The following is a 24769-nucleotide window of genomic DNA, read 5'->3' as shown; positions in this document are numbered from 1 at the left end:
TTAATGCTATAAAAACATGCCTAGAGAATATTTAAAGTCAAATTTTAAATGTAATTTATTCAGATATCGTGGATTCCCTTTTTGCGGGGGTGGTCTTGAACGTAACCCCGTGATGGAGGTGAAAATTACGGTTTAGTAAAAAATAAACAAGAAGCTATCAATTTCCGTATCTGAATGTAATCATTTTCTGTCTCTCTTATAGGCAGCCTGCTTTGCTGGGCTCGGCTTCCTGTTCATGATAATGAGTCTCAGCTTTATCATTATTGACTGGACTTCAGGCAGCAGCAAAGCCAGCACAGGCCACTAAATGACCTTCAGAATTTAACTTTCCTTTTGGTTAATTTAGTTTATGTGTTGTTATTCTTCATGGTTTCACTTTGGATCTTCCATAGAGAATTTTGGAGGAGTGACAGGTTTCGGAAGACGCTATGTCTCTGCAGAAAACAAACTTTGTACTGTACAGCCTGCCACACAACACTACCGGAAAAACAGAAGTCTCTTTTTTTTTTTTTTGGTGAAGTTGAGAGGGTGTGCCTTGTTGGGTGAGATGTGTATAAGATGGAAAAGCAACAAATTAGGAAGCTGATACTTTCCATATTCATCTGTCACTGTGCTGACTGTCAGCTGTGGCATGTCATGCTATCCTAATCTAGTTATCAGTGCTGCTGAGATTGCAATACACACATTCCTTTCAGACCATTCGAACATCAAAAATGAACTCAATCGAAAAAAAGTTTCTACAATATACCCGCAACATTCAGCTTCCGTCCAAGCCTTTGTGTAGCACAAAAAGAACACATTTTCAACAACATTACGTCCTCTGCAGTCAAAGTGGATTTTTTAAATTGGATTAAAAATAAATTTGCGCATACTCTATTCAGATTTAGCTTCTGGCTGTCCTAAAATGATATAAAATGAATACTTATCCAAGTAGTGCCTTGAGATACGAGTTTCATTTGTCTTCTTTCCCAATTGAAATTAATTGAAATGCCATTAATCTGTTCCAGCCCCCCTCCCCAAATATTTCATTTGTAATTAGTTTTAACAAGAAAAATCACTCTCTATTGTAGTATTATAAACTACTGTACTTTATAATGTACAGTATTGACAAAATTAAATAGAATGTAAAGAAATACAGTTGAGTTGAGTTAAAATTAGGGCTGTCAAAATAGTGCATTAATTGCGATCAATTAATTACAGTCACATTTAAAGCGTTTTTTTTAATCGCATTAATCTAAGTTTTAATCTCTAACTTTACTGTTACTGTATGATGATGAGATCCATTTTGATGCGTGGGGCTTGTGCTTGAGTTGTTGGGGGTATAAAAAAAAAAAAAAGGTCAGTGTCACACAGTGGACACAGATTGGCTGATTGTGATTGGCATAACCTGAAAGGCTCCTATTATAGGTGGGAGGTGAAGTTCAGGAGCAGAAAAAAGATGTGAAAATGGGGGAGCATGCGAGAGTTGTTGATCCTTTGAACGGTAAATATTTTTTTTTTTAAAAATGGCACTATTGATAAATGCAGAATGATATGCCTTCTTTGTAAGAAGGACTTTTTGCTTGCCAAAGAAGCAGTTCAAGCCTACCACATAAACGCAAAGTAACCAGCCGCGACTAAAGTTACAGCTAATGATAACAACGAAGACGCTAATGTAGCGAGTCATTGCAAAGCCCTGCGCTAAACTAAACTCAAGAACAGCCCGCGTATGAGCAAGTCAGCGACCGCCAGGCTGACGAATGTTCTTGCAAAGTGAATAGCGATGAACTGCAGGCCCATCATACAAACCACCTGCAAGACGGCAGTGATGACTAAAATCAGCAAGATGTATGAAGTATAAAGTAAAGCAAACTTGACGTTTTGGTGGGGGATTCGGACAAATGCATTGCTATAACTGCAGATCACTGAACCTCAACTCGTAACCACATTTTTTTGGGGGGGTGACTGGACACTTTATTGATGGTGAGTGGAACTTGAACTCATTTAGCACTGAAAACAGAATCCAGGGACTTGGCTGGTAAATGCTCCAAACAGTTCCTCAAGGTGGCAAATGACTGGGTAATTGAAAATAAGATATCCACCATAAATACAGATACATACAAACAGACAATGGGGGGCTTTGGGGCTTTTCTCTGCAATTTTTAAGTAAGATTAAAAAAATAGATTGATTAGATCAATTAATTACAGATCATAATTAATTAATCTCTCTTTTTTTTAATCTTTTGACAGCCGTAGTTAAAATATCCATTGTGTGATAACACCCCAACACCGATGCTATTCGATAGCACGTCTTTGCATTGTTTGTTAGTTTTAAGCTAAGCAGACTTTATTAAGGCAAAGCTATGTGGTTGTTTTGAATGTAATTATGCTTGTTCAAGTCAAATTTCAAAGCAAAAAAAATCATACCAACGATGAATTGTATCGTAAAAAACTGAGGCCACTCTTATCTCAAGGCACCACCGTTGTTTTTTTGTTTTTAATGATTGCCTATACTGAAGACCTCAAGAAAGTTACCTCTCAGTGTTTCTCCTCATGATTAAAAAAAAGTATGTGCGTTGTTTCTGAAATAACCTAGACAACAGGGTCCATTTAAGCAGCGACTAGCAACAGTTGTGTCTTCACTAAAGTGGAAGTCACGTGAAAAAAAGAATCATTTCCAGTAATATGTTCTATGTGTCCCCACTAGTCCAAACACGGAATTCTGATTAATATTGCGTTGGTGGAATAAGAATTAAGAGCTTAATTCACCCCTTTTTCAGCCATCTCAGGGCGCAGACATTTTGACATTATATTGCCCTCTGCTGTCGACTAGCATTGATGTCAAAATGCCGTTGGCCACGTGTTGCCAACGTCACGTGACCAAACACAGGAAAACAGGTGAGCCATGACTTCCACTTTAATGTTTGCATCCAGCAATGGAAAGGGCAAACATGCAATACTGTTTGCGATGTTGCTGCTTAGCATTAGCACTTTTTTTGACAAAAAGCACAACATCTCGTAGCCGTTCTTACTGACTTTGTCTTCGATGTGTGTGGGTGTGTCCCTTTTGTATAACACAATATTATGCTGTATTAATCGACCCAATGTAAATTCCACACAAGTAGCAACGTGTCAATGGGTGTTATATCAACTATTACTTGAATTAACATGAACTTTTCTAATGTCCCTCTCCTGATCTACTGTATGTAGTACAGCAAAGGCAACCAATTTAGTTGGATGTATCATTACAGGTTTTGTCATATTTATGAAAGTAATCATCACAGCTGTGGTGACTATATGCAGTGGTGTTGTTAAATTTGAACATATACTCACAGGTCAGAGGTACAACTCAAGTGTTTGAATCTAATCTAGTGCAAATGTGTTTATGATGTGGTAACAGTTGACTCATGCTGCTCAAAATCATCAGTGATCTTGTCAACCTTTCCGTATTTTCGCATTTGTTCACATCGTCAAAGCGGTCGGTACTGTGTGAGTGTGTTGTCGTTCTTTCAATTTATTCCACAGCAAACATTCTCCGTCCCCCTTTTGTTATTTACTGTGTGTCTGCTTATGAGGTTTTTCTATTCCTATGCAGTGGGATTCATTTTGGGTCACTGTATCCTTCGTCATTAAAATGGGTCTCAAAAATAGTGTGATTATCCATGCACAACAGAAAATGCAACAAAAATGAATATTAATAACTGTGATAATCTGTGTTGGTGGCTGATGCAGGAAGACCTCTTTAAACCCTTTGTCAGCTCTAAGTTACCCTCTTTAAGATGTATTAATTAAAAGTATTAAACGTCATTGGCCAGCATTTATAAATACATGTAAATACATGTAGACCCTTTATATTCGATATGCATATCTAGTTTGTATAATGTAAATAGCAGTTACAGTTATAGTCAAATACAAAAATATATAATAATTTTCAAAGTGCTTTTAAACCTCTTGTCCTTCAATTGGTGTCTATTTTCTTGTATGTCTATATTTTAATATGTTGCTGGCAGTATTGTACTGTAAACAATGTTGCAATAAAGATAATGAACGTCCCTATGTGCGTCGATGATGGCTATATGTTACTTATTTGTGTTTTCTAATTATAAACGATACATTTAAAATGCAAATCTCTCTTGTAAACACAGCTGTACTGCTGCAGGAAAAAGTGACATACACATTTTTTTTTTTTTTACTTTGATAGCTTACATTGTCACTTCATGTAAATAGCATTCATGTAGCAGCATATGAAAGAATTCACATTCATACAGTATAGTTCAGTGTTTTTCAAAGACTGTGCCGTGGTACACCAGTGTGCCGCGAGATATTTTCAGGTGTGCCGTGGGAAATTATCTAATTTGTGTGCCTGTGCGGTCTAGCGCCTGGCACGTAATCATGTACTGTAGTTACTACATTGTAGTACTCTTCCATACCAGTAGGTAGCAGCAGCAGGTAGCTAATTGCCTTTTTTTAGAGACAAGCGAATTAGTGACGCATGTTTATCCAAACAGGCCCATGTTTCACACTGAGTATCAATGTGAAACATTATAAAATACTTTTTTCTTTGTGTTTATTTAATTCCTATTCAAGACGCTAGAATAAAACGTCATTCTTCAGTGTTAAAACATGCTTATATAAACAATATAATACTTATATTGTTAAAATAAGCTTTTTTTCCCCCACAATTTCAGCCGGTGGTGTGCCGCGGATTTTTTCAATGAAAGAATTGTGTCTTGACTCCCAAAACTTTGAAAGACACTGGTATAGTTGTATAATGAAGTAAACTTAAATATTTCATCGTCCACCAGGTGATGCTGTAGCCCTGCTTGAGAAGCCCTCAACCTGTTGCTGTTTTTTTACTGCACCCCTTTAAGTCTAGTGTTAAAAGAGCTTTCAACCATGCAGGGCAATATTTTGCTCATGCACCTATTTTTTATTTATCTTTTTTTTTTAATTAGGGCTGGATTGGTAATTATAGCAATAGCTTTTCTTGCACCTTATGTATCCTTTATTGCATTGTGTACATTTTCTTTCTTTGAATGAAAATGAAGCAAGAATTATAGAAGAAACAAAGTGTTCACAGTTGCAAATGACCCCATATTTGCACCCAATTTACCCTGGGATAGGTACACTCTCGACCCTTCGCGGTACAGAGAATGGATGGATGGATAAATAATACCGGATATTTGAAGTGAAAAAAACACAGCACATGTAGGCTCTAACAGAAATTATACAATTTTAAAAAAGAATTATTATTTTACTATTAAATATTATACACACACACAACTTTTTTTAACCTAGTCAATGAATGACGTGGCTCATCTGTTTGTTTTAAAAAATAAAACATGTGGCTGACTTAAAGGCACACAAAAAAGAATAAATAAATAAACAAACACAAATAGTCATAATGTTATACACTGTAATAATTTGTGATTCTTAGTCTACATTTCCCATAAAGGCATGCGCTGACCGAGTGGGTGGGCCCTCGATTTGTCTGTTATTTGGGGGTGGGGGGAGGAGGTGGGTGCGGCGGGGAATGCTGTCGCAGTTGGAGGTAGTGATGGGAATTTCCGGTTCTATTTAGAGAACCGGCTCTTTTGGCTCAACTTATGAAAAAGAGACAGCTCTTTCGGCTCCCAAACAGCTTTTCAGATTTTATTGTAGTTAACTTAATCACCAAAACAACATTAAAAACAGCAACAAATAAACAATGTTTATTAAATCATGTATTCATGTTTATTATAATACTTTGGCTTTATTTATTTGCTGTACATAGTGCTGCAAAAATGTTAAACACAACAAAACTTCAATATTAACTTCTGAACTTAATACTTTAATAGTAAGATTTCTTTTTTTCTACAAAAGTGATTTAAAGGAAACAACTCCAAAACATACAACACAACAAAATATAAATTAGACTATGTGAAACAAAACAAAAAGGAAAAAAAAAAAATCTGCATCCACACAACTTGTGTGGCATTGGAAAACACAAAGTTCCTCAGCTTTGAGCCTCTGTTCTGATTTGTTTTGTCAGAATATGTCTGCAGATTTGGAGAATATTCTCTCAGGATGGCTGTTGCTGCAATGTCTCCATCCAGTATCATCAGCAACAGTTACATTAGACTAGGACTGAACAGTTTGGAAAAATAATCTAATTGTGATTTTTTTCCCCCCTCAATATTGCAATTGAGATTTAATATATGATTTTCGGGGGGGAGGGGGGCGGACTGGCAACCAGTCCATATCCCACCTAGTGCCCGAAGACAGCTGGGATAGGCTCCAGCACACTCTGACCCTCGTTAGGATAAGCGGTTCAGATAATGGACGCATAGATATATGATTTTTTGTTATCAAGGTCACCTTTCCATGTATTACTTTTAACACTAGCAATACAATAAACTAGGGCTGTGCAAGTAATTCTAACTATATTACAATTATGATTATTACACTTCACGATTACAATATATTATAGAACTGTCATTGTTGAATATTTTTTGGAATAAATTATTCTATGGATTATTCCACCGAGTAATGGAATCATTGGATACAATTTTACTTTGCATCAACCAGTTATTGTTATTTATTTGTATTGTTTAGTGATATTAAAAAAGCAACACCTAAACAATAACTACACAATATCACATGAGAGGAATTGCTGTACTCATTTTGAAACTAATTCAGTTACTGGTTCGGTCATTGATTCCAAAGTAAAAGCAGGTCTTTCCAAATAACTAAATAGAAAAGATAATCAGTCTACTTTCATGAAGGACAACAGAAATCAATGAAAAATTACTGTTGAGAGGCTGGAATCAGAGGATTTGGGCAATTCTATCTTTAACTTGACCTAAAAAATGACCCCAAATTATTACTCGAATATCACAATAACTGTTGATTAATTTGTTATTTTGTTAATGGGCTAGTTTTTACAGCTCTAAAATATATATGCTATGAGATTGTATTGCGATGTCGATTTAAATCTTTGTATTGTCAACAAGATTTAAATGTGTCAGATTTTATTTTCTAACTTCCTGCTGTATTCGTGTGGCCCCTGGCTCTGTTTCCCACTCTTGTGTCTCTCCCTCCACTGTGCTGTATGTAAATATTGCCCCGCCCCCTCTGCTCGGCTCCCAATCAGGAGCCGTCTCTTTTCGTTCATTGCAAAGAGCCGGGACTTTGAGCCGTTTCGTTGGCGACCGACACATTACTTGTCCGACGGTGACTACAGGCTGACGCCGCTTGTGCCTGTCGTAGCTGGAGGGGAACTTGACCGCGGCCCCGGGTGTGGCTTCAAACGTGACAAATCTCCGCCGCGTAGAACGAATGCGTTATGTTGCAAATGCAGTAGGACAAAGATTCCTCTAAAAAAACAACAACAACAACCGTCCAGTGTGAGCGTGCTTGCCGACTCTCTTTGATTGATCGCTTTTTGGTACAGCTGGAATACTTTTTTTCTCTTTCTGCGGAACTTCCGGAGTCTTTTTCGTGAGTTTATCATGCGTTGAAGGAAGTGTCGAATTTGTTCAAACTAGAAAAGTAGCCTGCCCGCCGGATAACAAAAGTTTTTTGGGTTGCCCCCACCCCCCCAAAAAGGCACTCATGCTGCTTTTGTGACCGAGCAAGTCGCTCGATTTGACGGCTTAAAAGGGGTTCGGTGAACCGTCCCTCACCAAAAAGGGAAGTCGCTTTACTCAACTTTAGATTTTTCCCACCCTCCAAACAAAGGCTTCGAGCCTCGTATTTTCCCCCCAGGTAATTTTACCACTAAAACAGCAGCCCTGAAGCGAGCACTCGGAACCATGGGTTGCACCGTGAGCCAGGAGGATAAAGCCGCGGCTGAGAAGTCCAAAATGATCGATAAGAGCCTGCGAGAAGATGGAGAGAAGGCGGCCAGAGAAGTGAAACTGCTGCTGCTGGGTGAGTACTCCCCCATGTCTCCCCCTCCTCCCTTCTTCCTTTAAAGCCCAGCAATTGTGCAAAAGAAAGTTGAATTGTGCATGCCGAGTAGTGCAAATGGCTGGATTTACTACCTTCATTCATACCCTTAAACGTCTCACCGGTGGGCAGCAGAGCTTTTTGTGTGCTTAACAATAAGATGGCCCCTGACACTTTGCACTTTATGGCATGCAAATTGACATTGCATGCACCCTGTGTGGCCTTGCATCAGCTCACTGGCTAACTCACAAATGCCAAGTTGAGAAATTGGTCAAAGTTTGGAGTCCAAACAAGACCGTATGTCCCTCTGTAACATGGTAGATGGAAACCATTTTCGTTCTCTTCTTTTTGGACGGATCGGTAAAAAGTGTGCTGGGTCAGACTACATGACAAGGTCTGCCTGATAATGAGTGAACTGCTGTTTGGTCAGAGGGTGAACAGCCCTGGCTTTTCCCAGAAATGCCCAGACTAGAGCATGCTCACCTCTAGTCAAAACAAGTCAGCGAGAGAGTGAATTCCTTCCAATGCTTGCGGAATTCTCTTTTTTGGGTCCAAGTAGGGGATTGTGAACGCCTCATTTCCATGCAGTCACATTCTGTCCATTCATCCCAATGTGTCTTCATATTTCTCTCCTAGATGAAATACGGGGAATGGAAATCATCCACTGCACTGAGTGCTTAACGTTAACGCCCTGTGTTTTATTAAATCTCATGCTCAATGATTCAAATGTTAAATGAGCTGTTTCAGCACAAGAAACACTTAGAGGAACACTAACACTTTTTTTAAGGGAGTCAAACGGCCTTCAGTGAGGACATACCCAACGTAATCCACCTTTTAATACCACCACTAACATGTAATTATAGAAACCATCTATACTGTACAAAAACAGCACACAACGGTGCCATGTACATCATCTTGGGCAGCTCCGAATCAATATCTATCTAATAATATGACAAACTTAAAATGTTTAAATAGAATATCCTACTAACCAGAGATGCTGTAAATGTATTACGGTGTGTTAGGGATGTAACGATTCACTTGAGCCCTGCTTCAATTTGATATTCGATTTCCAGTTCCCGATTTCAATTCAATTTAAGATAAAAAATAAATAAATAAAATGAATGACTCATTTTAAAACCAAAAGATCTTTTTATTTTAACATCTGGCTTTTGCCACAAACAATAACTTTCTGGAACTTGTAAAAAGAATCTTGAACATAAACCAATGATTTTGACTGCTTAACTACATTTTTGGCTTATCAGTGTTTTGTTAGTGCCAGGACTAAAGATGAAAATAAATACATGTGGAATTGATTTGACTGTTATCACGAAACAGTCAAATCAAAATTTCATTATCGATTCTTTTATTTTTTACATCGATGCATATTTCAAGCAGTTTAAATCGATTTAAAACTGTTTTTCAATGAATCGTTACACGCATAGTGCAGATCGCTGCAGAATTGTTTTGCCAATCTTAGCCATAACAATTTTGCTATGACACACTAATCCGAGGACAGAAAAATGGTGAGATCACTGAGGGTCAGCTTGCTGAACTTGAAATCTGATTAGTTAAAGGTCAAGTGTGAAGTAATTTCAGTAAATGCTAAAGTCTCGGTAAAGTAATTAAACATCACACAAAAACTAAAGCATGAAAAAAATCATTTCTATTTCGTATATTCGACAAAGTAATCGTTTTTCCAAAGTGAGACAATCAACAATGCAGTTGGGTGACTGGCAACTCGATCTCTTCAAATGACGTCACTTGCCGAAGATTACTGGAGCTTACTGAACATTTTGCATTTTCGTTGTTACGCGCGCTGTTACGAGTCTAATGAGGTATCTGGTGGGTTGCGTCATTAAAAACGAACGAAAGTATGCTTAAAAATGTTTTAGCCGTTAGTATTCCTCAAAAGGTGGTTGGCCAAGTTTACTTCACACTTGGTCTTTAAAAAAGAAATCTGAGTTTGAATTTTTTTGGGGCATTTTTGCTTATTCTTAAAGAAGTTGCTGCATCAACAACCTTTGTAATGAAGAGAAGCACTTGCAAAGGGAAGCACAAGAACAATACATGGCGGACATTTTGAGAAATTAGCAGATTCCCGTTTGTAGCATTTCGATTGCTGGCATGTCTCAATGGAGCATGTCACATCCCTGCCAGTCGGAGATCATGCGTCATTAAACCAAGAATTGACTGTCAATAGACACACGGGTGAGCGAGCACAGTAACGATTGTAAGGTTAAATAGACGGTAAAGCCGAGGCAGCGGAGTTGACTGCTAATGTTAGCTTCTTGCCACTTATTACCTGACGGCTGGCCATTTTATTTTATGTTCTCAACGATTGTTTTCAAAGTCAACATGATGTAGTATAAAGGCTACATTTTTGATATTCAAATGTGATTAGTTAAACCATTGCCCGTACCGTTAATAAAGGTTAATGACAGCAACAGTTTCAACAGTTCCTTCTGGTAACAAATAGTATTGACGTCAGTTTGCACTGCGTACTCACAAGGATTGAGTTTGACCATTAATGTTCCATTGTAACGTGTTAATGTTTGTATGTCTTTTGATACTCAATCACTATGCTGGTACCGCCTTCTTAAATTCTGAATTAAGCACAACATTCAGCGGGGCGTTTCATCCTCTTTCCATTGCAATTTTATCAGCTCTGTGATCACAGCTCGCCTAAATTGATTTGTCATCTCATCACCCAGACGCAACATAAGAAAGGGCGGAATAGAAAGGCCATGTTTTTCCTCTCCTGGGTTGTTTGAAGATACGACTAGTTGTTAAGTTGCACCCTCGGGTTAGAAGACTAATGATACACTCTGCTCTTTACTGCATATCAGTAATTACTATCCAACCGAGTGTGTGAGGACTTGAGAGGGATTACACCAGAGCGCTTAATCCAAAATCCAAACTCTATTCATGAATTTTATCTTAAAAAGATGCTTAAAAAGATTCCAGCAAACAAAAATTGGTCAATGAGTTTTGCAGCTTTGTGAGTTTCATGTTACCGTTGTTTCAGCTGTATTTTTGTACTGTATGGATGGTTGTGCCTCCTTTTGAGTAAAGCCTTCATTATTTCAGTTGGCAGTCATCTATCGTAGCATTGAGTGGGATAGAGATTTGACACCCTTCAAGTGTGCTACATCACACCTCCATCTATTCTTTTCTGCCACCATCCAGCATCTGTTGCAGCAACTGAAAAAACTCGCACTTCTTCATTTCTTTGGCCACCCGACTGGACCTGGGCCTCTGAGCCAGACGCTGATGTTGGACTTTTAAGAAATGTTGATCTTAATCATTTTGTTCATCAGTCCATGTAATTAATCATTTCTACGTTGTGAATTATTTTAGTGTAGGCTCCGGATAATGTCAGCTCTGTTTTTTCTTACAACAATATGGTCTGCTTAGGTGTTTCAAATGGTGCGTCTACTTCCAAGACTCCCTTTTTTGAATGCATTCATGCATTTTCAATTTGGGACCCATAGTAAAAGTTTCACACATGACCACAGTTCTGACAGACGTCAAAGTGCTGTAATATGATGGACAATGTCATATTACAGAAAAAGGCATGTCCTCCGTTTTCAAAAATGTCGCATTTTTGACAGATGTAATAATGTGGCTGTGCAGGTGTTTAAATGTTTGCAGGTTCTACAAACCTATTGTTGTGTCAACAAACTGCTAAAACAGCACAATTCTTATCAATTTTCAGTTCAAAATTGTCATGTTGACAACCTCTCATGGCTGAAGCAAATGTTCAAATGTTGCCTTTTAGGGGGCACATAACACAACTGAGTACTGGGACGTTTGACTGTCTTCACATGTGAAGGTCAGGATTATAAAACGCTCAGCTTAATGTTTTTGTTTTTCGATCACTCTCCCACTTTGGATGTAATAATACTCCCATGGCACTAGCATTAGTTGGCATACATGTTGTGAATTCCGTTAGAGTTAATGGGATTCTTCATTGTTCGTTTACAGTCAAAACCACAATGAAACTAAACTTGCCTCTGCATTTGTTTTGGCACAAAAGCGCAGATAAAAAAAAAAAAAAAAAAATGCAATGTGGACGTTTTTTTTAAATGCCAAGGCTTTCGGTAAATGACGATCTGAATTGAAATGACCTTGTGACAGCTTATTTTTCTTGGAATCTCTGAAATATTTGTTAAATGTCACAGTCAAGCCAAGTACTTTGTATCATTGTGGGTGCAGCGTACTTACTTAAAAGTAGTTTTAAAGCAATCTATGCACATTATAATGCTATGGTAAAGCTGTTGCGTTTTGTTGCTTTACATTTTTTTTTCCCACCCCGATACATTACCTGGTTTATTACCACGTTGAGTTGACACTGCTACTGTGTGCAAACAAACAAATGTAATTTAGTGTTTTCGTTGTATGGGCTCTCTTCTAATTGCTCCAGAAAGGCTTTGATGGTTGTTTCCGGGGAAAGTCATTAGTTAATGTGACATGGACAATTTAATGCATTCGATCTTAAACCCCTCGATAACAGGTAGTGCTTCCCATGCCTCCCTCCCTCCCTGCTAGGTCCTTGATTGACATTTAATCTCCTCCCCACTCGACGACGAACTTGTGGGGATTTTCGCATGACTGTTTTGGCGCACTATGCATTTCCAGTTTTGCATAAATACAAAGTTCCTTGGCACAACGTTGCATTGTGAAAACGGCCGCATACCGCATCGGAGTGTTTCTGTATAATACACCGTACACAATTCCACACACAGGCGAGCAGCCGTTGTAGAAGGACACATTGTGGCAGAGATTTGACAGGCACTGCTATGCAAATATTTTGGCACGCATGTTGCCTGCAGGCACAGCAGTAAGCGACTTGTAGCACACATATAGACATGCTAAAAATAAATTCCATGTTTTAAAGAGGCAGTGCAGAGGACTACAACCTCGCATCAGTCTACTGAATAACGTGGGTAGACAGTTGTGTTCTTTTCAGGACTGGAGACACCAGGCATTCGATGTATTATCCTCCATGGAGTCAGTGTTGGTTCAGTCGACAGTGTTGACTCAGCCTGCTAATTAGCTGCTAGCAAGCGTGGTGCAGACCCGCTGAGAGTGACCACAGTCAGTCCTGAAATAAGGTTTTTAAAAATAACTCTCAATTACTGACCAAAGCTTCTTACATTGTCAGTGAAAGGAGCGCCAACCCGCCCATTCAAAAAAAAAAAAAAAAAAAAAAAAAAACTCATTGATTCTGCCAGCTGGCTCCACTGCTAGTGGCTCACTCTCTGTTCTACTGGTCCGCCACTTAAGTGACGCATTAGAGGGGAAAAAAAAGACATGTTGGGGGGGGGGGGGGGAGTACATTTGCTCATCACCGGCCTAAAAAAGTCGCCATGCACCCTGTGCATAACAATTAAAAGGGAGCCATCAGTCATGTAACATTAACATGTGTATTATCATGTACAACTTCAGTAGTCGGTTTGTAATTAGCAGAGCACCTTTTTTGACGGTCCGTCCTCCGTCCACGACTTGGGTACCCTTCTGTCCTAGTCCCTCCATCCGTATTCATAAAAATGATCGTCCTCCGACCCCATCCATCCTCATCCTTTGTAAAGCGCTTCCATCCTTACATTCCTATGCTCATCCATTTACCGGCTGCGAGTATGGTGAGTGGATTCAATTGTTTACAACTGTTTAACTTAGACAGCTTTTTAGCTGCCAGAAACCACCATCGTGATGTGATCATGATGATGATAATGATGACGCGGACTGGAGCAAGCCAGGGGACGTCACAAGAATATTTAAGATTGCGTAATATCATAATGCTAGGGTTTTGTTGCATGTTTTCACGTTTTATTGCGTTATTTTGCAATAAAAATAATCATTGCAAAATAAGTGGGGGTTTTTTCCCTCGTCAGTGAAATGGGCATCCACTAGAGGGCAGATTATGCCTGTGAGAACAATACTGCAGGGAGGGAACGCACATGAAAAAGAGCACTCCAGTGTTGTGCAGGCTAAGCAAAGCAGTCTTGCTTTTTAAAAGAACCCAACACAACAAGTCAGCCGGTACTTGACCCGGTTAGGGACAATTAGAGGGACGGATGAAAACCTACCTCCGTCCTTGCTTAGTCCGTCCTTTTTTAAAAAAGTTCTCGTCCTCCGTCCGACCGTCCACAAAATGGGCGTCCGTCACCTGGGACAGAATGCCCAGCTTTGGTAATTAGCCATTCTTTAAATTAGGAAGTGACACAATTTTCATTGATAATTAATTTTGCGCTCAGACAAGATGAATTAATCCCACCCAATCAGCAGAATTCATAACAATTAGCTAATTTGCTATGATGCTCATCCTGACATCAACTTGTGCTTTTTGCAGTGTGTTTTGTCTGAATATCTTGGTCAAATTACCACTTGAATCTCAGGTGTTTCATTTCAATGTATTTTTTAAATCTGGAGTCAGATGGGTATGTATTTAGTATTTTTTTTTTCCTCGTTAAAAAAAACAACAAAAACATCTTCTGCAAAATCCCTCTCACTTCCTGTTTCCTGTTCCTTTGACTCATGACCCATTATGTCATCACACTGACTGATCTCAAGTAAGTCTGATTGAATTGAATATCCTCCTTTTGTTTTCAAACAATGGAAATATGAGTCAGATTTAACTAACAGGCTGCAACAAAAGGCCATTGCTAAATTCTGAGATGGAAATGGATGGATGTGGTTATGTGGGAGCATTGTTGTTGTCATTTTTGTCTTGATGAGATAGACAGGGAGCCTTTTTATTCGCCCGGGAGCTGGTACGGGTTCATTGTGCACCTAGTGAAAAATGGCAGGTGAAATTTAGCTTTCAGTAGAGTCCCTTTTTCCAGTTTGATGGCTATCAAAGGTGACACATACTCCTGCCTCTCAGTGCACAGGCTCAGTGCCGCATCGACTCCGAGTTTCTCCCAGTTGTGGAAGTGAGCAACGGTCTTAATAGTTGTCAGGCACAATAACAACAGGCTAGTTCAGAAACTAGCATTTCAACTGCAAAAAAAAAAAAAAAAAAAAAAAAAAAGGCTAACTTGTTGTTTACTCAAACTAGATTTAATTTCCATATCAGCTATTTTGAGACACATTTTCAATCATTTAGTGTCTGGTGAAATAGGCCAGCTTGATCAAATGAGCTGATGCCTCATGTTTCCAGCCTTGTTTACTCAACAAACTGTGCCACAGTGCTGCACAATTAGTTGTGTGACGCACAGGATAGCAGATCAGCCCGTGTGGATGTGCCAGGCTTGGATAAGGTGCAATTACAAATAGCGAGCAAGGCTTACAGATAAAGGCCGCCGCTGTAGAATGGGACGTTTTAGGGGCTTTTCTCATTGCATTTAAAGCAGAGCAGTGCACCGTTGGCTAACCTGTGTATCGTGTTTGTGCTGGCATGATGTGGACGGTAATTGAAAAACTTTCAAAGTGCGACAGTTTGATGTGAAGTCATCCAATAGAAGATATGGTGGCGGAGTGATTGTCCTTATTCATTTTTTTTAATTTTTTTAATGGTTTCATATTTCGCCTTATATTTGGTGATAGTATTGTATTAACCTTTATATGTGGGAACTCATACGATGTTCTGACTGACTCCACAGCCTTATTTGGTGTGCGTGCCCTTTGCTTTTGAAAATAAGTGAAGGAAGAGGAAGTGAATACTTAAGTATGTAAGCATGCAGACAGCATGCACACAAAGCGGGAAAAGGAACTGTTGCAAAACAGACATGCTGCTTAACCTCCCCAAGTCAGATATTAGGGGTGTAACGGTACGCTGAATCACATTTCGGTTCGGTTTGTTTTTTTGGAAACTTCGGTTCAGTATATTTTCGGTACAAAAAAAATATGTTTATTTTGAAAAGAGGACAAGTAAATGTTACATTTTTTTGAAAAAATTAATAAAAGCGAACCATTCGGGTGATATTCTAAGGAATTACACCAGAATAAAAAATACACGAACAATAAAGATCTCTTAATTTTGGAAATAATTAAGACACTGAAATCTTTAAACACTCAGCAGCAACAGCCTATGATACATCTAAGTATTCAAGTTAAAGACAAGTTGTATTTACAGTACATATATACACTTTTTGTGTTGAAAAAAAATTACATACAATAACAGTTAAAATTCTTGCAAACTATATTAAAACTTTTTATAATGAAAAAAAATACAGTAACTTTAAAAGGTCTTTATGAAATTGGAAACACTTTTTGGGCATTGAAATCTTTGTTGAACAGCATATTGTAACGAATTGGGTTACCTGTGTTGTGGTTGGATTTGTGTGTCGCGGAGTTGTTATGTTTCCGAGGTTCATGAATGCATCGTACGGCAAGCGAGTGGAGCAGCGGTGAAAGAAGAGCGCGAGCAATTGTACTTGGATTAATAAAAACGTGATAATTAAACTACGTCTGACGGCGTGTTCCTGGAAGACGCTACAATATGATAAATCTCGATATTCAAGTTTGATATTTTTACTCCCTCGTCTAAGAAACATTCACAGTCGGATGATGCAGTGCACGTTGGACGTGCTATCTGCAATATCTGCAACATAGCCACCAATCTCATGTAGGACTTATACACCAACCTTTCCCCATCGGCGATTTTTAACAGGAAGGCCAGAATGTTCCCAAACAGACGACCGCAGTGTACGGGGGGACCTTCGAACTCTGGCTCTTTTCTGGCTCTCTCTTTTGTGCCGCTACCCTCCTCTCCCGCGTGCAACAGTCGGTAGCGCCCGTGCGTAAACTCGCGCCGCTAATAAATGGACCGAACCAAACGCAAGTGGACCAAAGCGAACATGCAAACGTATTAATACACCCACGTGTACGTGTCCTATGTAATTGGTGAATCGAAATATCCCAGTCTCCATGACTGCATAAATCATTATTTCTAGGGATTTCAAACTGATCTCTACGTACTTTTTCCCTCGTCCTCCCTATTTAGCCCCAGCGCCAGATAAACTATTTTGGTTTAGAGCTTCCGCTCGGGACTTGATGGACATTAGCATGCACAGTTCATGCAGTACTCCCCGCAACGCTGTTTATTTTACCAGGGCTTTACAAAAACACAATTCACCCGTCAAGTTTGTGTCCTCCATCGCATCGCCACACACAACGAAGAGTCCCCTCTTCCCTCCTCCCAGTCCTGCTTACATGTTCAAGTTCCTTTGGGAAGTTTAGGATTGGGCCTTTCTTTGTGTGATCATATCACTAAACACGTACTGTAAACCATTATCCCGAACTCACCCCTCCCACAGTCCATTTCCTCCTCCTTGCCATTATAGGAAATGAGCTCAGTTCGCTTCCCCCGCCCCCATCCTCATCCTCCTCACTTTATCCTGTCATTTTCTGAGTAGGAAGGCCTGGCACTCCTGGACTCCCCTTGGGGCCTGCACTCTCACCCGCAGCTGAGTCAAAGTACAGTACCCCAAAATGGTCTAATGACAAAAAGGCCACTGGTGGCGGTGACTCTTTATGCCGCAGAAGTGGGGTTAAAGCCAGAGGCTAATGAGGGAAGAGGGTGGGTTGAACATTGACTTAACTTTAGTAGGGATCTGCCCAGTGAGTTGTTGTGTCGACAACCTTTTAGACCTTTTTCATTTAAAGAAGTAATCACGTGTTGCTTTGTGGGGATGACTGAGGGTCACACACACACACACACACACACAGAACAAAGATGTATTGTGTACCTAAAATGATGTCAGGAGTTGTGTTTTCAGAAGCCAGACTAATGATGCGTCTCCATTGGCAAAACCATGTACAACAAACTTCGATAACATATCAACAAAATGTTTTAAATTTTGCTATTGTTAAAATTGGCTTTACTGCATGTCATAGAAAAGGAACACGAGTTTACAGAACAGTTTCCCTTTTATGGAACCCCAATTTAAAAATATAAGTAAAAACAACTTATTTGCTTTGTTGCTGTCACTAACATTGTGGCCATAAATGTTCGTAATTTATAGGGATGTCACAATCTCCAAATGTCACGATACGATAATAATTATCACGATATTGTGGTGAGGTTGCCGATATATAAAACTGAGCGCTCACGGTATTGTAAAAAAATAAATAAAAATCACAATATTCTGTTTTTGTGCGTAATATCAGTACTTACTTGCTAATGCATGCACACATTGTGAATCGGGTCAATTTTGTGGAGGAACACAAATGTGTTATGTTTCCCTTAACCTAGCGATTAGCGTTGGTCATAGCTGGCATCAAATTAAACTGCACAAATAAACTAACCACCAGAGGGTGCTGGAACTGCGCAAATGGTAAACAACTTGGGCTTTGCTGCTATTCATATCGTGACGTGACCACGACGATATATCGTGCTAAATTTAATATCACAATATGACGATATTGCTGATGTTGTTACATCCCTAGTAATTTATAGATTCAATTTTTTCCAACTTTAATGACTGTTTTGGGTCCAAAACTGCAAGGTGTTTTTTATAGTGTCGTATTTCTGGTATCTGATTAGCCGAAGCTCCGCACGTTCCTAGCCAATGCTACTGATACTTTGGGTTGTACTGTTTTTGTTGTTGTTTTGTTTTATTTTCTTGCAGTTCCCCGCGTTACCATTTTAAAGCAAAAACCTGACTGCCTCAACACAAGGTGGTCGAGGTAGTTGGCACTAGAGAAGGGAATTGTGAGCTACAGCGAAGTGAGGTGCCTAACATAACCAAAGAAGCAGGGGCCCATGTGTGGGTGAAGGATAGTGAGAATAGTTTGGATGTCACACAGGGTGAAGTATGTTTTTTTCCGAAGGGGGCTTCAGGATGATTATGTTGTGACAGCTGCACTTGGCAAGACAGTAACTGAATGGTCAATTTGCTTCTGTAGAATTGTCTGGCCACAGTTCCTTACTACTGACAAGTTGACAGCATTAAATTTGCACAATATGTCTCTAGCACAAAGGATTTCTTTACAGTCAGTTAACATACTTGGACAATGTAGAACATCAACAGTTTGACATGATTATGGTTGCATGGTGGTGGCATTGATTTGATCTCCTTGTACCTCTGTAGGTTTTCCCCAGATATTGTGTCTTACTCGCACTTTCCAAGTCCAATAAATTGCCCATCGGTGTGAGTGTGAATGGTTGTTGGTCTATATTTTATGTGCCGTGCGATTGACTGGCAGCCAGTCCAGGCTCTGTCCTGCCTCTTGTCCAAAGTCAGCTGGAATAGGCTCCAGTTCTCCTGTGACTTATGATGATGAGCACTATAGAAAATTGGTACAGACGGCTACAAAGATTTTGACTAATTCTACCGCTGAGTGTGTCCTCTGTTATTTTGCTATGTGCAATGTCGACCTTTGTTTTGTGTAGAGTGTCCTATGTTTACACACTATTGCTGACCTCTTTCAATGACTCTCAAGAGTTCGTTGGTGAAGGCCAGGGTGTTGTTCAGTTTGGGTCTTTGTTCCCCACTGGTTCTTAGAGGTGTCAGGTGACATATGGGATCCCTGTTTTGACCTTGTTCTCCCTCAAAGAGGAAGTCTCTTTTTTTTTTCAAGAATATGTTCTATGCAGGCCCAGTAGTTGAAACAAGACATTCTGATTAATATTGTGTTTGTGAATATGAGTTAAGCAACAAAATCCACCAGTTTTTAGCCATCTCAAGGGGCGGCCATTTTGTTACTTCTGTCGACTAAATATTACATCACACAGCCTCGGGGCTCGGATAACGACCAATCATGGCTCAGTTTAAGAAAACAGGTGTGCTGTGATTGGCCGTTACCTGAGCCCTGAGTAACTGCAATGTCATTTTCAGTCGACAGAAGTGACAAAATGGCCGCCACCATATATGACTAAAAACGGGTGTATTAACTGTTATTCCACAGATGCAGTATTAATCAGAATGCCTTGTTTCAACTAGTGAGCCTGCATAGAACATATTCTTGAAAAAAAAACATGTTTGGGTTGACTTCCCCTTTCAGAATGCAGAGGTGACCTTGGAGAAAAGTTTCTGGTCATTGTGATGCAGAAACAACAACAGTCAGTCCAAGATCTGTAGCGCAAGTACAGTGAAACTGCCAAGGCCCACCACAATCTTCTCTGAGACTCTGGCCAAACTCTTGTAGTTTTGAAACAATTTCTATCATAGGCAGCTATCGCAATTGAAATCTGTTTCAGGGTCTGACTGTTTTGCCATCCTAAAATGTTTTAGTAACCGTGCAGGCAATGTTTTAAATTATAGTTGTACATCTTCAGGGTTATTTGACAAACATATGTCTCATTGTTGCCTCTGTCTTTCAATTTAACATACAACATTTAACATTATACAAATAAAGTATAGCACTCACCCTGCCAATAAAGTAAATGGATTTGCGAAGTCCACAAATAGTAGTGTGCGATGGCTGTGTGTGATGACGACAACTGAGGCTTTTGTGCAGCGAGGACTGTGGTAATGACAGAAATGAAGCCATTTGCTATTTTAGAGCGAGGTGAGTTAAATTGGTCTGTCATATTTTTGCCACACTTTTCATGTTGTTCGTGGTGCTGCTTTTGAGGCTGACACAAACAAAATTGCTTTCTAGCACTCCAACTGTTGTTTGGTAATCACACCTGGTGGAATTGTGGTTTTCTTTGCTTTTCATTTTTGGACATATTTTGTAAATTAACAGGCATTGTTATGGGTCAACTTATTTCAGGCTTTTAACAGAGTGTTTTGAAATATAACAGTGCAACATATCATTTGTCTACATATGCATTTGGTGAACATACTGTAAATGAGTGATTCCCAACTAGGATGAAGTGACATTTTAGCACAGTCAGGGATCATCAGGGTGCAAAATTAAATTAAATTTGTCAGTAAATTGAGACAATATCATTATTATCTCAGCATTTATACCCTTAGTAACAGTTTTGTTTGTTAGTGGACTGTGAGATTTGTGTAGAAGTGTAAAATGGGTCCTTTGGCTCAGTCACGATTGGGAAACAATGACCTAGGTTGATTTGAGCTTCTGATTCACAAAGTTATACTCACTGAGTGTCATGTGTACATGTCAAAATTGAGTGGCTAAATTAAAATCGTATGTCCACTGATTTTAATGTGATCACAGTGTGAAAAAACAACCCAAATATCCCTTCTCTTAGAGAGGCATTATGCAGGCGTGATTTTTTTTTTCTCAGCTTCAGCATATCCACATGTATACCGTATAATGATCTATTTAAACATCAATCTATATTTCTGATGAGAGATCTTCATCATTCTATTAACAGCAGTTATCGCGGTTGTCACAGAACAGTGACAAGATGATCGTTGGACCACTCACTCATTACACAGTCTTGCAGCGACTGTTAACTTTAGTAATGTTCCAGATCGTTTGTTCCAGTAGCAACAGCTGCAGTAGTAATGGCCTCAAAGGACTTAAGATGGTGGTGTGAAATAGATTGATCCCGTGAAATTAGATTTTGATTTTGAAAGAAATTGAGACAAAGTGTAGTGGCACTTCCCAAAAGCCAGCCGGATTATGATCTGTGCCACAAAGCCCCAACACAAATGATTCTAGTGTTCATTCCATCACTATATAAAATAATTCTGAATTATGAAAATACTGCCATGCTTCACACATATTAAACATCTTTTCACATGCAGTTAAAAATATTACATGTAGTATACAGTATGTGTGCACATACACAATATATACTCTGAACAGAATATAAACACTTATTTTTTTGCTCCCATTGTTCATGCACTGTACTCAAAGATTTAAGACTTTGTGTGTGTACACAAGAGGCCCATTTCTCTTTTAAATATTGCTCACAAAATCTAAGTCTAAATCTGTGTTAGTGAGCCCTTCTCTTTTGCCGAGATAATGGGTATTCTGGCTGTCAGTGTGCCAATTTGCTCGCTGCCGCAAAACATGAAAACATCTGTGGCATTGTACTGTGTGACAAAACTGCCCATTTTAGAATGCCATTTTATTGCGGAAGCCCGAGGCACAGTAACCGTGCAGTCGAATTACCATCTTGATATGGCACACCTGTGAGTTGTATGGATTATCTCGGCAATTGAGAAGTGCTCACCAACACAGATTTAGACCGATTTGGGAACAATATTGAAGGGAATAGATCTTGTGTGTACATAGTCTTACAGCTTTGAGTTCAGCTCATGAGAAATTGGAGCAAAAAGGAGTCTTGCGTACAGAGGTGACTTCATATATGTGGACACACAATTGCAGTTGTTCATCTTTGACTTTTCTGATTACATGCCCTTATCTGTTATGCAGGTGTGAGTGATGTCATGTATTTCCTTTTTTGCCACGCATCTGTCACTTCCTTTTTTAAGCTGCCTGCATGTAAAAGAGATGTAGATGCTAGTCTTTTGTTTGGCTGGTGGTGGAAACTAACACACCCATCCTGTCGCACTTTTCTGGCCAGAAAAGTGAAGCTCATTTAAAAATAAATAAATAGATAAATAAAAGTATTAAAAATTAAATTATACTAAATGTCAAGCACATTTTTTTTTTCTCAGCTGCTTGCTAAAAGGGACTGCAGTTAATTTTCAGTAGTGAATTTCACAATGTGGAAGTGGTAAAAGTGTGTGTGAGGGCAAGGGGGTGTTTTATTTATTTATTTATTTATGTTTATTCATTTATTTAGTTATTTATTTTGATTGTTGGCCAAAAGCTTCGCATGACGGAAGGTTAAGAAGAAGTCTCGGTCGTAGTTTTTTCGGTTGGTCAAAGGTTATGGAAAGAATGTGCTTTAGATGAGAGGCGCAAGATTGAATTCCCTTTTTACCAGTATGAGGGTGCCAGGGTGAAAAATGTCGCAATCACAGCATGCATGTTGTGACTCACGTTTGAGTTTGAAAGCAAATAAGCAACTACGGTTTTCAAGCAGCCAAAGTTGCTCCGCTGGCGAGTACCACACATCGAGAACGATTCGTTCAAACTTTCTTGTTCCATCCTGTCATCCCTGTGGCTTCTCCCAACTTTCCAGCGCCAACGCTTATTCCTCCCCACATCTCCTGCGGCACACAAACACAGCTCCACGTTGGGGGCAAAGCTACACTCAGTCCGGCTGGGAATCGTGAAGAGAGGCTAATCTACTCTTTTTTTCGGTAGTTTTGGTGCTTCTATTGTGACAGAAAATATTATTCAGTGGATCTTAAAAAATGCTCTGAAATGCAGCGATAATTTTAACAGCAAATTTTGATATAGACATTCTATTTGACTATTTTAGTCAGTCTTTTGTCTAAATTAAATGTAGTTTTTGTCCTAGTATAGAAATATCGCTATATTATAGTCGACAAAAAGTTCATTATATTTAGGCTATGTTCACACTATGGCTCAATTCAGATTCTTTTTGCTGTCAACAGTCCAATTCCGATTTTTTTCCAATCCAACCTGAGCCTTTTTTGTATGTTGATATAAATCAGATATGTATCTGATACATCTGCAGTATGAACGCTCATCCGTAAATCTATACTCCATCAAAAGCCAAGAACAAGTACACCGCCGTTCCAATTTACAAAGAGACTTGCTTTCTTAGGAAGAGCGTCCTCGCATACGTTCTTAGGAACATCGTACTTCGTACATCGTACAAACATTTCCACCTCGTTTTTATTCAGTGACAACATTGTCAATACATTTCTGCATCATCTCAGTCTTTGAAAACCCCTTTTTATGTAGTTATTCTCTTTTTATTAGAAAAAGGAAGTTGACCGTGATGAAAATTTGTCAACAAAATGACCACTTCTTAATATAGGTGGTGATATGAGGAAATCAGTTTTGAAAATGTTTGGAAAAAAAAAAAAGGTGTGATCGCTTGATAAATATGCATTCCTAACAGATACAATGAATATGAAGGTCAATGGAAAATCTCAATTCTTGGGGTGAAATGGGAAAGTCTCAAAGGCACCCCTAAGGTGATATTGACTCCGGCGTTTACATTATGACTGTGTCGCTTATGCATTGTTGCCAGTTTAATGCCTGGTTTCATATACAAATAAACTCTAAGTACTGTTTCCCAGGAGGTAAATGTTTTGAGAGAAAATATTATTAACATTGTTTGAATATTTTCACGTCATGATAGTTCTGTTGGGACACATCTCGTATAGCTTTGTCAGTTATCTACATTAAGTATGCAACTGTATTCATTCCAGTCTTTACTAGGGGAAACAAAACAACCATCTGTTATTGACAATGCAATCCAAATATTAACATAAATGCAATGTTTCCAAATAAAACAAGGCCTTACTTTCTTGTCCCTGGCTTAAACACACACCACTTAAATTGGACTGTTGGGAAATCAAGAAAATATACAGCGCAGTTTGTCAATTTGAACACTATTATTTAACTGTAATGTACTAAGACACATTTTACTGGAGCAGGAAATTCCTCTTCTATTTACTGCAGCAACACGTCAACCATCAGTCCAGCTTCACTCTCCTTTTGTCTTTTTCTTACACTCTTTCAGTCAAACATGGCTGTGATCCAGTTAACAGTTGTATTAGTGGAATGTTGTTGACGTGAATAAATTAAACACATTTAGCGCCAAACGACCACAGTTATATTCTGTCAACATCAACTAGATTCAATGTGTGTGAAGTTCCATTTGGCTTCTTCTTGCATAACAAGCGTTGCTGTTGAGAAAAGCCGCTTTCTTCTAGGGTTATCGTGGAGTCAGAACACCATTGGAGTAATTGACTATGATTATCCTTTAATATACTGGGGTGATTTAGCCCTTCAGCTCGAATGGAGCTTAAAGGGTGGCTTACGGGAGTTTGCTCAAAGCTGAAGCTTAACCTCTGTATTAGACCATACTGCCCGAACACCAATCTTAGCCTCATAAAAGCACACAGGGGTGTTTCTCGTCATCACTCACTTGAGAAATCATCAT

The 24769-nt window shown here is 39.1% G+C and overlaps 2 protein-coding genes across 4 annotated transcripts in view; both read left to right on the top strand.

The window, feature by feature from the left end:
- The window catches only part of LOC147142042 (sodium-coupled neutral amino acid transporter 3-like), a 40599-nt gene extending 36568 nt beyond the window's left edge, over positions 1–4031 (top strand). For both annotated transcript variants that reach the window (XM_086041927.1, XM_086041926.1), the window contains one exon: positions 203–4031. In XM_086041927.1, the coding sequence (XP_085898053.1) occupies positions 203–307 (105 nt within the window). In that variant the 3' untranslated portion in view covers positions 308–4031. The remainder of the gene's footprint in view (positions 1–202) is intronic.
- A 3120-nt stretch (positions 4032–7151) lies between these two features.
- The window catches only part of LOC147142041 (guanine nucleotide-binding protein G(i) subunit alpha-2-like), a 50421-nt gene continuing 32803 nt past the window's right edge, over positions 7152–24769 (top strand). For both annotated transcript variants that reach the window (XM_086041930.1, XM_086041929.1), the window contains exon 1: positions 7152–7890. In XM_086041930.1, the coding sequence (XP_085898056.1) occupies positions 7773–7890 (118 nt within the window). In that variant the 5' untranslated portion in view covers positions 7152–7772. The remainder of the gene's footprint in view (positions 7891–24769) is intronic.

The sequence above is a fragment of the Filicampus tigris genome, chromosome 9 (assembly GCF_054856515.1).
Source record: "Filicampus tigris isolate MCC_2025a chromosome 9, RoL_Ftig_1.0, whole genome shotgun sequence".
In the NCBI taxonomy this organism is placed as follows: domain Eukaryota; kingdom Metazoa; phylum Chordata; class Actinopteri; order Syngnathiformes; family Syngnathidae; genus Filicampus; species Filicampus tigris.
Note: the sequence above shows the minus strand (reverse complement) of the source record. Positions and strands in the feature narration are given on the sequence as shown.